At 38.4% G+C, this 16,217-nt stretch overlaps 1 protein-coding gene across 1 annotated transcript; it reads right to left on the bottom strand.

Annotated features, from left to right (window-relative positions):
* Nucleotides 1-1,188: 1,188 nt before the first annotated feature.
* On the bottom strand, nt 1,189-15,704 carry ARSK (arylsulfatase family member K). The gene is made up of 8 exons (XM_010213870.2): nt 15,495-15,704; nt 13,904-14,033; nt 13,298-13,457; nt 8,922-9,204; nt 5,789-5,960; nt 4,284-4,508; nt 2,130-2,354; nt 1,189-2,043 (listed from the first exon to the last, which is right to left on the bottom strand). The coding sequence occupies exons 1-8, from the start codon at nt 15,702-15,704 to the stop codon at nt 1,763-1,765; spliced, it is 1,686 nt and encodes a 561-aa protein (XP_010212172.2). The 3' UTR covers nt 1,189-1,762.
* Between the last annotated feature and the right edge of the window lie 513 nt (nt 15,705-16,217).

Below are 16,217 nucleotides of genomic sequence, written 5' to 3'. Positions count from 1 at the left end.
TAGGAAGTATTTTTTTAATTTCTGCAGCCACTTCAGAGTATTGCAAACTGCCCTTTTGTGGGCCTAATGTTTATCGAAAAGTGCACTTCAAAGGCTCAAGTCTTAGAGAAAGATAACATTATGACCACAAAACCCAGCACACTTTTTCCTCGTAATTTCTTTAACCATTCAGTCATTTAAAAGGTGCACACACACAGTAAAGGCTTATGACAAGTTTATTTTGCTGTATTTTGAACAGCAAATACTGCATTCTGTCCAGGACTCTGGAGAGTAATGTGATCACTTAATTTAATCATTTTCAATTGCAGATCTTAAAGGTATATTGGCACGTTTAATTTGTTCTTTGCTCAAAAAAGAAAAGGAGGAGAAAAAGCTAACATAGCTGTTAGTAGTGCAAGATTAGTCTTCCTATTCTGTGACTGCAAAAATATAGCTAAAATATACATAAATATATACCTAATTATACCTTAGCAAGCAGTTTACAAAATGAATATACAGTGCTCAGCCATCAAAAAGTACATGCATTTTTCATGTTTACTTCTACTAGCTTGCTGTTGCTCCTGTGTATTTCATTATGGATTCCAGATAACATTTAGGTATAAAGTATAATGTCATTCTGAGTTGTTACTATAGCAGCAACAACTGCATTCAAGAATGAGCAAATGCAAGTGCTGCTACAAGTATGCATTTAATTAAACAGGAGTTATTAGCTAAACTTTCTCATTTCCAAAACTGCCTTGTTTTTGTCGCATACCTGGAAAAATGCAAAAAAGTCCTTTTTATCCTTTTTTTTTTCAAGATACAATTGTATTCCCTCTGTATGTATTTCAGGTTCTACTTTTGCATTCATTCATGACATGTATTTGCAGGATGTAAATGGCAGAATGGGCATTTATTCAATACATTTTTGTCTTACGCTACCCAAATCACACTGGGAACTATTCAGAGAACAGTTCTAGTCACTTTTATTTTTTTTCCTTAAAAAAACAAACAAACAAACAAACAAACCCCAAAACAGTAGTATTTTTCTCTCCACTTTTAAACATGTTCACTGAACAGCAAATAATGTCTATTAGGAAATTTTGAACAGGAAGAAGTTACAATTACCAGATCCAAGTGCCAGAGATTGGAAGGCACATCTTTAAAGGGCAGAAAAATCACCAAGGGGTACAAAAGGAATACAGACACGATAAATGCTTGACTAAACTGCATTTATGTGCAGACCAATACTAGCTGTTACCTTTTTGATTAAGTTTTAACCTCTGCAGAATCTTTAAGGCAGAGGTATGTATGCTCATTGCAGATTTAAAATCTGTCATGATCCAAAGTTAGCTCCAGCATATATCATTATAATCAGTATCCCACAACACTATACTTTGTAGTCCTTCCTTTAATCTGTCTGTAGAAATGCAAAATCCTGTTGGCTTTTATTGGATTACACTTTGCTCATTTTTGCAAAAAACTATAATATTCCATACATTTAATTACTAATTATCCACTATCTTTCTTCTACATACTTAGATATTACAGAGTAACAACATCTGGTACAATCTAGATTTGGTGAGCTGGCTAGTAATATGAAATGCCTTTGGCTTTCTAATTCAAAACTGTAATTTGGGGGGCATTTTTCCTTAAATAGTTTATATAACTCTGTAATTTTAATACTTGAACTACAGCATTATTAGAGCAAATGCATAATGTCTTCATATTCTCCATTGTATCAAAACTGGGTTGTTTTGCACAGAGTCAACAGCGTATTTATTTATTGGTGTTGCCTCTGATTGAGCCACTTGTCAATTGCATCCTCATATTTTTTTGGTTCCTTTAACCAGTCCTGATGCCACCTGAGGTTGGCAATAACATTTGAGTAATTCTGACCCAAACTTTGTCTCCAGCTGATAAATTGTCTCTTATTATACTCCTGAACAGAAGAAGAAACCTTTGGATAGTTTACTATGGAGCGAAGTATTTTGTCCAAGGAATGCACAACTACTGGGAACTTCATGGCAATGTTTTCTAATTCATCTGGATCAGCAGATAGGTCTAGAACAAACAAAAAGTCATTTAAGAGCCAAGTTACATTTAGATAAATCAATCAGTCAACTAGGATATAAGAAATTATAACACACCGAAGAGTTGTGGAAGTACTGAATTGCCATCAGAGTATGTGATATACTTCCATGTGTCCGTTCGGAGCATGTATGTGGAAGAATTCACATTGCAGCCATGAAACTCACTCAGTACCCATGGAGGCCGAGGCTTTCTAGTTGACACTTCATTTTCTGCCTCTTCAAGTAACAGGGGCATAAGAGAATATCCACTGAGGTTCTGCTGAACAGGAATTCTTGCTATATCTAAGCAAAGAGAAACACAGCACGCTAATACCGTTATCTTGATTTAAAAAGACTAATGTAAGATTATGGGTGTTTGAACAGCAATTCTGCTGCAGGAAAGATCTGTAAAAAATAATAAATACTCTTAAAGGAACTTTAAGAGATCATCTGCCCATCATCTTGACCAAATGCAGTTTCGACTGTGTCAATCCCTACAGATGTTTGTTAAAACTGATGTTAAAACCACCAGTGATAGCTGCTGCTTCTTCATCTTCTTATTCATGAGTTGATACCCTTCCTTCCGCCCTGACTTCCTCAGGTAGGATATATAGATCAATGTAAAGAACCCTAAAAGCTCTACATGCAACACAGATGTGGAATCTACCTGGCATAACCTTTACTTTGATAGTAAGGATGCTAAGTTCTTGTCGAGCATTCTTCATCAATGAATAACAAAACACTTCACAAGAAGTGGTCATTATAGTTATCACCGTCTTTCAGGTAGGGCAGCTGAGGAACTGTGCTGCTCTGGTAGGGCTGAAGATATGTAGTGTGCATGCAGAAAACACTACAGCCTACCAGATGGTCCTGGGAAGATGCTCCAACATGGATAGCCCCACTTCATCAACTTACAGGGCAAGTGACTCTAGCTGTAGATAAAGTCAATATCAGAAGTCTACAAAGATCTTCTGGCATATCCTGGAAAACATGGTTGAGAATCCCACCTATGTTACATAAACTTTGGGGCTTCCCAAAAACGGAGTATTGAAAGTACTACTACTTTTCACCACCCTTCTTGGCATTTGAACATAGCATTTAGTCATCAACATTTTCCGTTTTGCAAAGGACTGGAGGAGTATTTTATCTCCTGCTTTATGAAGTTCTTACAGTGACATCCAGTACATATAGATTGCCTATATGTGACTTTTTCCCTTTAGCAGCACATATCTCCGCTTTTCTCCTGTTTTGTTTCTGCAGTACATAAAACTGTCATTAATCTGTAGCTCTTGCTCCAGTAAATAAATACACTTTGAGGCTGTGTTTGAGTTAGCAGTAGGAAGATATGTAACATATAAATTCCATAGCCTACAGTGTATTGTCTAAAAACTTGAACAAATGCATACTAAGTCTGAAAAAATGCAAAAATACAAAGAAGATATGACTTCTGGATTCCTACACTGCTAAAGGTATCAAGTGGAGCCACTGTGAAGACTTTTCAAATGAAAAGAATTTTCCAGGCTGAGGCCTTCAATAGCTCCAGCTTTTCCACTGGAGCTCCAAACGTATCATAAAGACCAACAAAAAATATACAGAAGGATTCTACACTGGTTCCTACTTACAGAAGTACATTTTTACCTACTGTACCAGATTCCCTCAGGCAATTGCAATGCACACCTGACACTTTTTAAATAAAGAACTTTGGAGATTGCTTTAGAAAGTTGTTTGTTTGGCTTCTTCTTTTTTCCTGGTCTTTATATTTTTTTACACATGGCCCTTAGAAATTCCTCTGATAAGGTAATAAGTTAACGTCCCTGGAGCTTTAAACCCATCTCTGGATGTACTTACAAAATATTTTCTGTAGTAAATTGCTAGATATTAAGACTAGTAAGGATTATTGATTTCTAAAGCATGTCTGACTGACTACATACAGAATTATCTGTTAAAAATATTACTTGCATTTGTAAGATAGGAAACTGTCTCTGTAATTGTGTCAATGATGGTAACAGTGATAACGAATATCTTTAGCTCCCTTATTTAATTCTTTTATCTCCTTTTGCATTTTCTATCAATCTGAATGCACATTCCTCAAGTAAAATGTTACTTCTGATTATGTTGGTACTTCTAACTTGCTTCAGAAAGTGCAGATCTAATTCCAGCTGTAATAGAGATGCACAATAATAATTAGCAACTGAGAAAAACTTTAATTCCATTTGAAATGATGCAACTCACCAAGCATAGTAGGATAAATATCCACAAGAGATACCACATTTGATATTTGCAGTTGCTGTCTGATGCCTGGCCCCATAACTAAAAGAGGAACATGGGAACTCCCTTCATACATGCTCATTTTATAGAACTGCCGGTGGTCCATAGCAAGTTCTCCATGGTCTGCAGTGAATATGATGATTGTTTGCTTTAGAAGCCTGGTATCTCTCAGAGCTGAAATAATCTTACCTGCAACAAGATATTGGAAAATATGTTCAGAAAATTCCTTAAAAATTCTGTGTATCTCCAGGGCAGCCTGCAAATTCTGGAGCATCCTGTTCAAAGGTCTTGAAAATCTTTTCTCTGCCATAGAAGGCAGAGCCCAAAGACTCCAGTCCTGAACAACACCTAGTAGTAGATGTGGCTGCAGGTGTCTCCCTCCCAGTGAGCTGTGGAGGGAGCTGGGACAACAGCTGTAAAACTTTCAAAGGGTGAGGATGTACCAGAAGATGGGATGCATTTTTGTTACAGGAGCCTTTGGATAGTTTCCATCATAACTGGTAATAGACAGTTCCTACACCTGAAGTAAAACAGGGCAGCAGAAGTCAGCATACTAGATTTAGTGTGACAGATTCCCAATGGTTCTTGTACCTAATCAGCAAATGTCTCCCTTTCCTGTGCCTGATTCCCCACAGGAGCCCTTAGGCTTATGCAAGGAAGACAGAATCAGGATCAATGAAATTAGTAATTAAGCAAAACACTTGCACATCTTTAATGTTAATTCCTTGGGATGATTCTTGCTTAAAGAAACTAGTTACCAGCTTAAAATACATCTCTGAATTAAATACTAGTACAGGGTTACTCTGCAACATTTTAATTTCCTCAAACCTGTCAGGACCTTGTTGATCTCTTCAATTATAAATGCAAAAGATCAATCCTATGCATCTTTAAAAAATAGTTTATCATTTTATCATTGCTAAAATATTAACTTATTCATATTAGAATACAAATAAATTCTTGTTCTTTTACTGTCACCTGTCAAACTAAGAAATAAAACACTACTAATTAAGACTAATTTGCATTATAACTTTTACCTATATAGGTCTGACAACAAACTCTGAAGAATTCTGAATGCTTTTTTTTTTCTTTTTAAATTTTCACTAATATGCTGGTAATACGGAAGCTAATATGGAAGCTCAACTTTATGGTTTAATCCACGAGTAGTAGTTTTCATCCATTCCATGATCAATCTTTGCTCATAACATCTATCTCCAGGGAAACTGCTTGAGTCCCCACATTTATGTTTCTCTCCTTTTTTTTTTTTTTTTTCCTTTCTCTTGTTAGTATTTTTCAACTTGCCCTGAATTCACATAGCCTTAAGAGTTGTGCAGTTGTTTATCATAAATATTAAGCTATATAGAGAGTGACTTACTCCCAAATCTGAATTGTTACTTTCAAAAGACCTGCCATACCAGCATTTTCTTAAAACAAAACAACTCCCCTCCACAGTATTATGAAACATTACCTACCAAGCATGGCATCTGTCTCTGCACACATGGCATAATAAAATGCTCTGATATTCCTCACTTCTTCATTTGTAAACTCTCCTGTGCAATTCTTGGTGTAAGATGAGTAATAGTCTACTGGATGCATCTCTGAAAGAGAAGACCACTTGGGAATTTTAATAGCTTCATATGATACCTAAAAATAAGTGAAAATTAAATTACTTCAGGCAGTGAATTATTATTTTCTTTTTACAAATACATTTAATTAAAAACTTTAAAGTATAAATTAATGGTATTAAAGTTCTGGTCCAGGGAAGACCAGCTGCTTCTCTGTTACATGGTATTGCTACCTCTTTCGTATTTTCCCTCTGTTTTCTCAGGTATCAAGTCATTTAATTAGAAAAGAGGGCTACAAAAATCATCTAGAAACTAAGGATAGGAGCCAGAAATAAGTGCTTTGCTTATATTTTTTTAAAAAAGAGATATACTGTAGAAAAAAAATTCTAGAACCAAATTGGAGAGTAATTACAGAAGTACTGGCATAATGCCTCATAAAAGGATGACTATGAGACACATGTATCAAAAAAAGACCATGTGTTATATGAGCCTAAGGAGCAACATGGAAATTTACTGAGAAGATCTCCAGAAGAGTGGGTGACAAGTCTTGGTATCCTGATAAAAAAAATTCACTAGAGTAATCCAATTTTCCAATACAATTCTATCTTTTTCTAAAGATGTCAAGCTCTTTAGTTATAAAGGAAACATGTAAAATCATTTTGAGTCTAAAAAATATGATCCAATCATTACATGTAATGTAATGTGTATATTCAAATTAGCATTTATACAGATTGGGTATGTAAGTGCCAGCTTTAGAGTTTCAAATTGTAATGCATGTATTTTGCCTAGACAGTCACACTTGTAGCACTTTATATACTTAAGAGAATGCTATGAGAGAACGCTAATTGTTTCTGAATTACAGAGTTAAAGAAAAGAATGTAATATTCATATGGAAAAAAATGGCTTTATTGACTATTAAAAGCACACCCGTTGCTCTCATTTTGCTCTAAAAAAAAAAATCTTCTTTAGCAATCAGAGCTGAAACCAAGATTATGACCATGCAGAAGCAAGTTCTGTTAAATAAGCAAATCAAAGACACTAGATATTTGCCCTTTAAAGTGCTGAGAAACTCAAATTGTCAAGACATGTACAAAGAGGTATTTGCAGCAGTGTGCAACACAAACCAAAAAACTATACTAGCGTTTTTTTTCCCCATGTGTTTTAATTCAAATAAGACATTTCATAAGATATTTCACAGGCTCTATGCTATCAGTTGCTAAAATTACCCATATAGCAGCAAGAGATGATCTTGAATGGATGGGTAAATCTAATACAAAACAGAAAGGGACTGCATGGAGCACCCCACGCTTTATTTGCTTTGGGCCAGTAGGAAAGCTGTGATTTCAGAAGTGAGAATTCAGAAGCAGAAAGAGCTCTCCAGGCTCCAGCTGGTCCTGTAGCTTGTGACCAAAGCCTGACTTTCCTCCCTATCATACAGTTCCAGTTCCAAATCCACACAGGGTGGGTTTTAACCCAGGCATGGTAAAGACAGCACTACTTCCTAGTCAGAGGTATATACCTGATTTGCCTTTATCTTGAGAAATGTGATACTAGCAAATCTCATGCAGTAGAAGATACACAATAACATATTTAGAGCTCAGATAAAGTTTCCTCCTTAACACCATCAGTTTGGTCCTGTAGGGACCTCCTGCAGGGAGTTACAGGTGTGGCTCAGCACCGGTCCTCCTGCCCCAAGGCTTATTTCACATGCAGCAGCCCAGGTGTCTCAACAGATGGCAAGATAGCAGAGTCAACAAGCTCATAACAACAAAAGCCATAAACCCCAGCTTTGTACCACTCGAAACAGACATACCAAACCCAGAGTTTCCTCAAGGCCTATGGGAAATTGGCTACAAGAAACCAGGCAAGATTAAAGGAGAGCAGATAGCTGCTTCAGACATCTTCCCATTACTGGAGGTTCTTGAGATACAGCAAGACATTTCTTGAGGACGTCAAGAAATGAGGAAGCCCAAGTCCATGACTTGGATCAAGTTTAACACTTGTCAGAGAGGTTATAACTAATTTGTTCTAAAACCCACGGAAAGTGGGTATTACAACTTCCTGAAAAAGCCTTCTCTGTCCTTGCAATTAGCACCTGGGAAGTTTTCCTTAATATTCAACCTGGTCTTGCTTTTTGCAAAAAAAGAGGATTCTTTCCTGCTTTTTTTCTCCCCACAAAATTCGGACTATTACTAGAATAGAAGAATCTACATCTTTTAACCATAACCTGTATATCCTTTTTTGCCAAATCTCTGTATTTTTGTGACACTTAGATATATAGGTTTTGCAGTTCCCCAAGTAGAATAGGCCAAAAAAAAGTTACATAAACTGCATATGTTTTCTGAAGTAAGTGTAAAGTCTTTTCAAACCAAATTCTCAGTTATCCAGCTATAGAAAATCTCAATGCCTTTTAGGCAGTGAAAGCTGTGGCAATCTACATATAGTTTTGTGACAGATTATGACACCCAGGACCCTATAATATCTGTTGACTTTGCACATACGGAAATAATGGGACTTATCTTCATTCTGGAAAAAAATGAAAGAGTTTGGCTAGGAAGGAAAGCAGTTAGCAGAAAAGGCAGATTTAAACAATACCTTACTGCTTCAGGTTCTAGTTTAGTGGTCCGTGCAAACTCAAACTCTGACTATAAAAATCAGACAGACTAATTTCATATGACATCATTTGTACCAAGCATCGTATGGAGCACCCCTTAAACAATGAACTTGAGACTAGTACTTAGTATAGCAACTATTTCATAGTTTAAGATATAGTTTAATATGTTTCTAGCCATTGAATCAGAAATTTCTTTACCGAATTAGCAACTACCTCCAACAAACCTTCTCATTTCCCATAAACAACAGAAATTCTTCACTTCTATTTGTTCAGTCTTAAATTGGAAATTTAATATCTCATTCAAACATTTCTTACAGTGAACTGGAATACGAAAATTGAGTCTGGCCTGAAAATCCTGGGAAGAATAAAATGCCTTTTATAATCCAGTTAAAAATGAATTTATACTTTAATTTCATCTTCACATACCTTTTTAAGCCAATAGGGAGATGTTAAAAATGTAGAGGATCCAAAATTTTCTCCTGTAGACGGTGATGGATATGGATGTGGTAAATTTAATCCTAAGTAAAGAACAAATGGCTGAGTAAAGTTAATAGCTTCTTCCTTTATCCAATTTACTGCTTTATCAGTGTTCTGCCAATCTCTTTCCATCACTCTTATGTGTGTCTTATTCCCAGTAAGTTTGACCATGGGTCTCCCTTCTTGTCGGAGCAGGAAGTCAACATCCCTGGTCCAGGCTTCCACACGGTTGCTAAAAACAAATACGCAAGATACATATTCAGTGGAAAGTGTTTTCTTCTCTTTTCCCCCACATAAAAAGCTAAGAATTCAAGGAGAATTGTTCTAGATCATTCTATTTGTAACTTCTATATAAAGGAAGTTGTACCATGTTAACCAATAGTTACTGTATACTTACAGCTTTAGTCATATCTTTCTACTTCTGATCTTTTTTTATATTATAGCTTAGGATAAAAGTCTTCCTGCCTCTACAAGATAACATTCGTAAATACCACCTGTATCTTGTTGACCTTGCTTCACATTTTGCCACTGATTCATATGCCATTCTTCTGGCAAAAAAAAAGACCTTGGATTTTTATTAGAAAAAGTCCTTCAGAAGTAACTTCCTGGGGTAGCTGCTGTTAGAAGCAATATTTGGTTTTTTGGGTTGTATTTCTTTAGCTTTTTTTAAAGACTATCACTTAGGACAAAAATCCATAAGAGTGATTTATCCTGTACAATTCCTTTTGATATGGTCAATAAATACTATCAAGTAGTAAAGTTTTAGGGAGGAAGGAGCAGGGGGGTGGAAAAGACACCACTTCAATGATAAAATATTTTTGGAACAGATTTTTTAATATCATTACAACTGTTGCCTCTCTGCAAATACTCAGAAATTTAAGCCGCAGATGTCCTATTTCTTTGCCAGAGTGAATGACTCCAAAACTGTCATAAACAAAGGTTGGAAAGAAACATTCCATTTAAAATATCTACTAATCTTCACTTTGTTTGTGGAAATTTTAATATCACCATAGAAATGATTAAAAAAAGGAAATTGCTCTACATCTGATCATGTACTTTCCTTAAAACATGTCATTATGAATATTAAAAAACATCAAACAGCTTTCACTCAGGAATTTTAATAGTATATTTTTAACTTCCAGAAGAACTACTAAGATTATTTGTAACAATGAAAAATATTTTATTGTTGATAGTCTTATTTAGATTTATGCATGCTTTTGAGATAAACAGGGTTAACTGAATTATTCACAACAAACGTAATTAGCTTGACCACCTAGAGAGAAATATTCTCAATAAATATGTATTTGGTAAATATAAAAATTAACTGATGGCGTTGTTCTGTGTGTACATATCTCAGACTACATACAATGTCATAATGTTGGGGCCAAACTCTTCTTGGTGGTGGCCAGTGACAGGACAGGGGGTAATGGGCATAAATTAAAACCCAGGCAGTTCCATCTATACTGAGAAATACATTAGCTAGGCCACAGATCAGTCTGATTATCCACTCAGAGTGAGGTTAGGACAAAGCTAAACAAACAGACAAACAAAACCCCCCAAAACTTCAGGCCATTCCTTCATTCTGGAGTAACATAGACATTGTCCTGACACATGCAAGAGGAGCACTTATCCTGCGGCAGAGGAAGAGAAAAAGACAGACAGTAATATATATCTTCAAAACGTTAGGTGGATGAACGAGAAAAAAAAAAAGAGGAGAGAGCAATATATATTAAATTCAACCTCTGAATTTAAACTTAAAGAGCAAGGACTCAACAAGTAATTACTCAAAATCTTCAGAACTGAATCCTTACTCTGATGAAGGAGGATCACACCTCCTTTGCTAGGAGACAGTATTCTGAATATAACAAGCATAGAATGGATAAAGCGAGTAAGAAATAAAGGATGGGAAAATAACAACGTTTAAACAATGAAGATAAAGCTTAATGAGTTACTATTATAAGTTAAAATAGCCGATTTTTGATAGCCAATCCCTATCTCTATTTTAATTCTTACATGAAGACAGTCACTAACATTCAAAGGGACAACTGGAGTCTTTTTGACAGGTAGTTAGCAGAGGTTTACATATTCAACGTCAGGAGGCTGAAGATCTAGACCTTTCTTTCTATATATATAAGTATGCACATTCATACATATTTCATTGTAAGTATTTCCTAGTAGCCTTTTTCCTCAGATCATGCAGCTATGATTAATCATCTTACAAATAAGTCACAATCAAATGGGTACTGAGTATATTTCATTACGGATTTCTGTTTTAGAGATATGTAAACTTCCATATCTAGGATCAGGTCTGGCTGTTTCCTCTCTGTTTTAAGGTATGTTTTCAGGAACAGTTTTAGGACACATTCAATACAGTCTTCTGTAGCATGCAGATATTGTTTAGGTGTTCCTGCTTGAGCAGGGGGTTGGACTAGATGATCACTAGAGGTCCCCTCCAACCTCAACCATCCTGTGATTCTGTGATTCTATGTAAAGAGAGGATTTATTTGTCTTTGCAATGCATTGTTTGCAAGAATTAGGAAAAGGCAAAATCTGTTTATACCATACAAATAAATAACTTAATATTGCAGCAGGAAAAGCAGGAAAGTTTTTTTTTTTTTTAAGCTATCTGTGTGGGGTGTGGGAGCAGTTTTGATGTTGTTGTTTAAGCAAAAATCATATGAGGTAAGTTTCTAAAGAAGTAATACTGCCCACTGTGTTATATTAAATCCATTTTTTGGAACAAGGTGGTTTCCACTGAACCTAGCATCCTTCCCATGCTAACTGACCTTTTTATATCCCTTTGCTATTCTCTTTTTTAACAAGAAATTAAAAAAACAGGGCGCTTCTAATTATTTCAACAACGATCAGAAACCTTCATAACAACTCTTCCCCACTACTTACAGATTAGTTAATTATCTACTTAAGATTTTAATGTCTGCACAGATATTAGTTCATTCTCAATCTCCATTTACATTTATTCAAGTAACTATAAGGGCCTGATCTTTTTAAATAAAGGTCTCAATCTCTCACTAAAAGGCAAGTTTAAAAAAAAATCAGAGATTTGCATTAGAGGCTGCTACAGGATGAGGACCTACCTATACTTCAGTTTCTTTCAGTTACCTTTGAAGCATCATTCAGCCTCATGAGAATATAAACTATGTGGTCATATTATGTGATTATATGGCTATGTCATAACTGCAGGTTTCATTTCATATAAAAGTTGACTGTTGAGAGTAATAAAAGTCCATCAGTTTTATCGTGGGCTGGAATTTGAAAGATGTCATAATAGTCACCTAAGTCTGCACAAAATTTTTTAAGAACTTCCACTATAGATATGAACATCTCTGTAAATTGCTAGCATCACTTCTATTATTAAATACAAAAATTCAATCCTTTGCTTTCTCAAAAAAAAAGTTCTATAACTGGCACCTCACAGTACATTGTTAAGATCAACTACACTCTTCTAAACAACACAAATGCCTGGGATAGTCACAACAAGCTATCTTTAACCTACAACAACACAAACAACTGCAAGCATTCATCTTACTGTTCTCTTATGTTCCCTGCTGATAATAACGGTATTATGCATAACAAGCACGAAGAATCAAAATAATATTATAAGCAGTTGGCTTTTAGCATGTTGTATATTTAATTGTTTCTTACTGAAAAAGAGAAGTGTTAGGGATAAGGCAGTCTTAAAATAAGATTCTAAAGCAAAAGACCTGAGGAAGAACATCCATCTGTTCTTAGCTTAGATAGTAAGTTATTAAGTGGAGGAATAAGCAGAGGCAACAGAGAAGCATTAGCAGTACTTAAATATATACACTCTTTAGTAGAGGAAATACACAGGAACATCATAAGCTTTTGCTGCAAGTCTGCAATTAATTAATCCCTTGTTTCCAGTAAAAACTTGCCACTTGGGAGAAAAAAAAAAAAAAGAGAGGGGAAAAAAAAAGGAAGGAAAAGCATTTTTTCATCATCTAAAACTGGAGAAGTTTTATTAAATTAGGTAACTAACTTTCTTCTCAAGCAGGTAATATTTTAAAAGTACTTTGTCAATGAAAAGCAGTATGTTCTGTTCTGTTCTTTCATGTTGAACAAAACTACAATTTTGATCTTCATCTTCCAAACAATGATAAAGGACAAAGTGCATCTGCATCAGCTATGCTTGCTTCATAACTTTGCAAGACCCGCTACGTTCATTATACAATTTCTCTTAAATAAACGCTACTACCATTTCACCCAGGGACAAAAGCCACTTCCCAAACTATTACATGATTTATTTGCTCCTGTCCATACCACAGGAGGACAGTCTATCTCCTTACCTCACTGAATGATGTCCAGAAGTATAGTCTATTTTCCCAAACTTCTTTGTGTGGTAGCCATGTTTCTGCAGAAGATCCATCCACGTTACATAACCTGGATCTAGGCCTTTGAAGTTATTCCAAGATTCGGTTAAGTGAGTGAAAAGACCACTCCACATAGCTGGAAAAAAAGAAAAGTTTTATTTACTACCAAAAGCTACTCATTTATTCAGCTGTTGTTATTCTTCTTGACGGCAGTGAAGATATACCTTTGGACTAGGAAGGAAGAGTAGTTCTGAGGGCAGCTTCAGCAGTGCAGCTGGCAAACTGACAATTTAAATAAAAATCTTAAAGGTTTTTTAAAAAATACCTACACTTCAGAGAAGTTTGCAAAGCAATTTAGGAGCTCAGAAGTATTGTGAAAAGCAAACTGGAACATTAAAAGAAGAAGCATGAAAAGCAGAAAATAGAGAGGGCCCAAATATCAGAAGCACACTGAAAAATTTGAGTCTTACTAAGGAAGAAAGCAAAAAGACCCCAAACTGATGTACGCCCATCATTAGCACATAAGTTGACAAGCCTCCAAATTTACCATTTTCTCTCATATGACATTATGTTTGGTCCTACCTGCACGGGAAGGACAACAAATTGGCGAATTGGTATAGGCCTTGAGAAAGACGGTGCCATATCGCTTCATGAAATTTATGAAAGGCAAGGCCACAGTCTGATTCCCTGGATGAAATGTTAAGCGTCCATCCTGAATCAAACAGATCAAATTGGGGGGGGGGCAGGAGAAAAGGGACTACGTAAACAGTGGTACTCCGCATTATTGCCTACGTTATTTCAGCAATACAACTGTAGGGGTGCATATATGGTACATGCACCTCTTCGTGTGTGTCACCAGAGCTGTGCTCCATATCCCTCCTCCTATTCCACACAACACCTCTGTGAACTTCTTTCAAACTACGGCTGGGAAAAATGATTAGTAAGCTGTAGGGAGGCTATTCTTCCATGAAGAACAGACCACAAAGGCTTCCTTGTGGCTTACTTCTCATTTTATTCATTTCTCCTTTTTACCCTGTCACTGTCATTTCCCATCACTTGTTTCTCTTCTTTTGGTTCAATAAGATATCTTGACTCAGCCAGCCTTAAACTATACTGCTCTTTGGTGAGAGGGCTGTTGAGAGTGAACCTGCAAAGATGTTAACAGATCTCCCATGCAGCTCTAAGTGTCTGAGTAACCCTCCCCTAACATTGTGACAGTGGCATGAATAGCTTAAAACAGGGGCAGCTTAACGGTTGAGTTTTGCACAGCACTCCTTTGCAATAGCAGTAGGTGGACAGCAGAGTGCATCCAACTTACGCTACAAATTCACCACCTACTGGCTCATTGGCAGCAAAGCCTATGCCCAAATGTGTATGAATCACCTTATGAGCCTCTGCAACATAAATGCCAGCATGTAAAACCTTACCTCTAGCACATACAGTCAGCCCTACTAATTATCTTATTTTTATTAAGGGAGAGGAGTTCACGTACTGCAACCCATAGTACAGTAGCTGACAAATGATGGCTGCTCTGTGCTAACTTGCTTATGCCCACGCATGGGTGACAAGCATCACCAGCATACCAAAAATGTTCTGCAGGTCACATACTGAGCAGGGAAACAAAATAAAACAAAAAATACCCCAACTGCTTCACTGAAGCCACTACCTAGAAACAACCGGAGACCTTTGACCATCCACAGTCTCAAGAGATGCAAGACCTTAATGCCTTACCATCTGTGGCATTTTGCCTTTAAAATAATGAGATGCTTAAAACAGTCACAAATTCCTCTCTAGCAAGTGAGTCACGGTGAAACCCCAAAGGACAACACAAGATGTTATCATGTTACCAACTTAGAACAAAACAGGCTGCCTTTAACCTTAGAAATATGAAAAGGATGTTCCTCTTTTTACCTCTCTGTGGGACTAAAACATATTTATGAGTGTTATAAAAAAGAAAGAGAGAGAGCTCATAAAAACGTTCCTAGTGGCTCCTACACAACTCCAGTTGCAGAAACCCACCTGACAGATTTAAAGCAACAAAAGTTATACCCGTTAAAACCTGACTACGATGCCCACACGGCGCTCGCGAGCCCGCCAGGTGGGACGGGGCCGTCCTGTCAACGGCCGCTCAACCGCCGCCCAACGGCCCGGGCCTTGCGCCCGGGGTACTCACGAAGGAGTCGGAGGCCACCAGCACCACGCTGGGCCGGGGCTGCCCCGTGGCCGCGGCCGCCGCTGCCGCTAGCAGCGGCAGCAGCAGCAGCCGCTCGAGGCCGCCCGCCCCGGCGCCGCGCATCGCTTCGGCGCCGCTGCCGGCGGCGGGAGGGAGCAGGGCCCGCGGGCGGCCAAGGCCTCGCCCTCTGCAGCCTACCGCTCCCGGCATGCCTCGGGTAGCGGCGCCGCGTAGAGGGCTGGAGGACTACAACTCCCAGCATGCCTCGGCCACGGGCGGACAGGGACCGGAACGAACCACAACTCCCACGATGCCCGAAGAGCGGTCGCGGTGGCAAAGCGAGGGGAAGCCGGACGTTCGAGGGGGAGGGGTTACGTGCGCATGCGCAGTGGGGCCTGCGGCGCGCGGCGGCAGGTGAGGCGCGGGGTGGGAGCCGGGCCGGGTGGGCGGCGAGTCCGCCCCGCCACGGCGGGAAGGGGAAGGGGAAGGGGCCGGGGCCGGGGCCGGGGCCGGGGCCGGGTAGAGCAGAGGGAGAGCCTGCGCGGCCGCCGCGTGTCCCGCCGGCTGCCGGCGCGGCGGACCAGGCTCGTCGTGGAGCCGCCGCAGGCCGCGGCGGCGCGTGACAGGCGCTCGGTCCCGCTGTGCTCTGCAGGTGCCAATGGAGCCGGGAGCGGCCGCGGTCTGCGCCGCCCGCGGCGCTTGAGGAGCCGCCTCCCTCGGAGC

Source organism: Tinamus guttatus, unplaced genomic scaffold (assembly GCF_059628265.1).
Source record: "Tinamus guttatus ecotype Peru unplaced genomic scaffold, ASM5962826v1 Tinamus_guttatus_pri_ptg000517l, whole genome shotgun sequence".
NCBI lineage: Eukaryota > Metazoa > Chordata > Aves > Tinamiformes > Tinamidae > Tinamus > Tinamus guttatus.
This window is presented reverse-complemented; position numbering and strand designations above follow the sequence as displayed.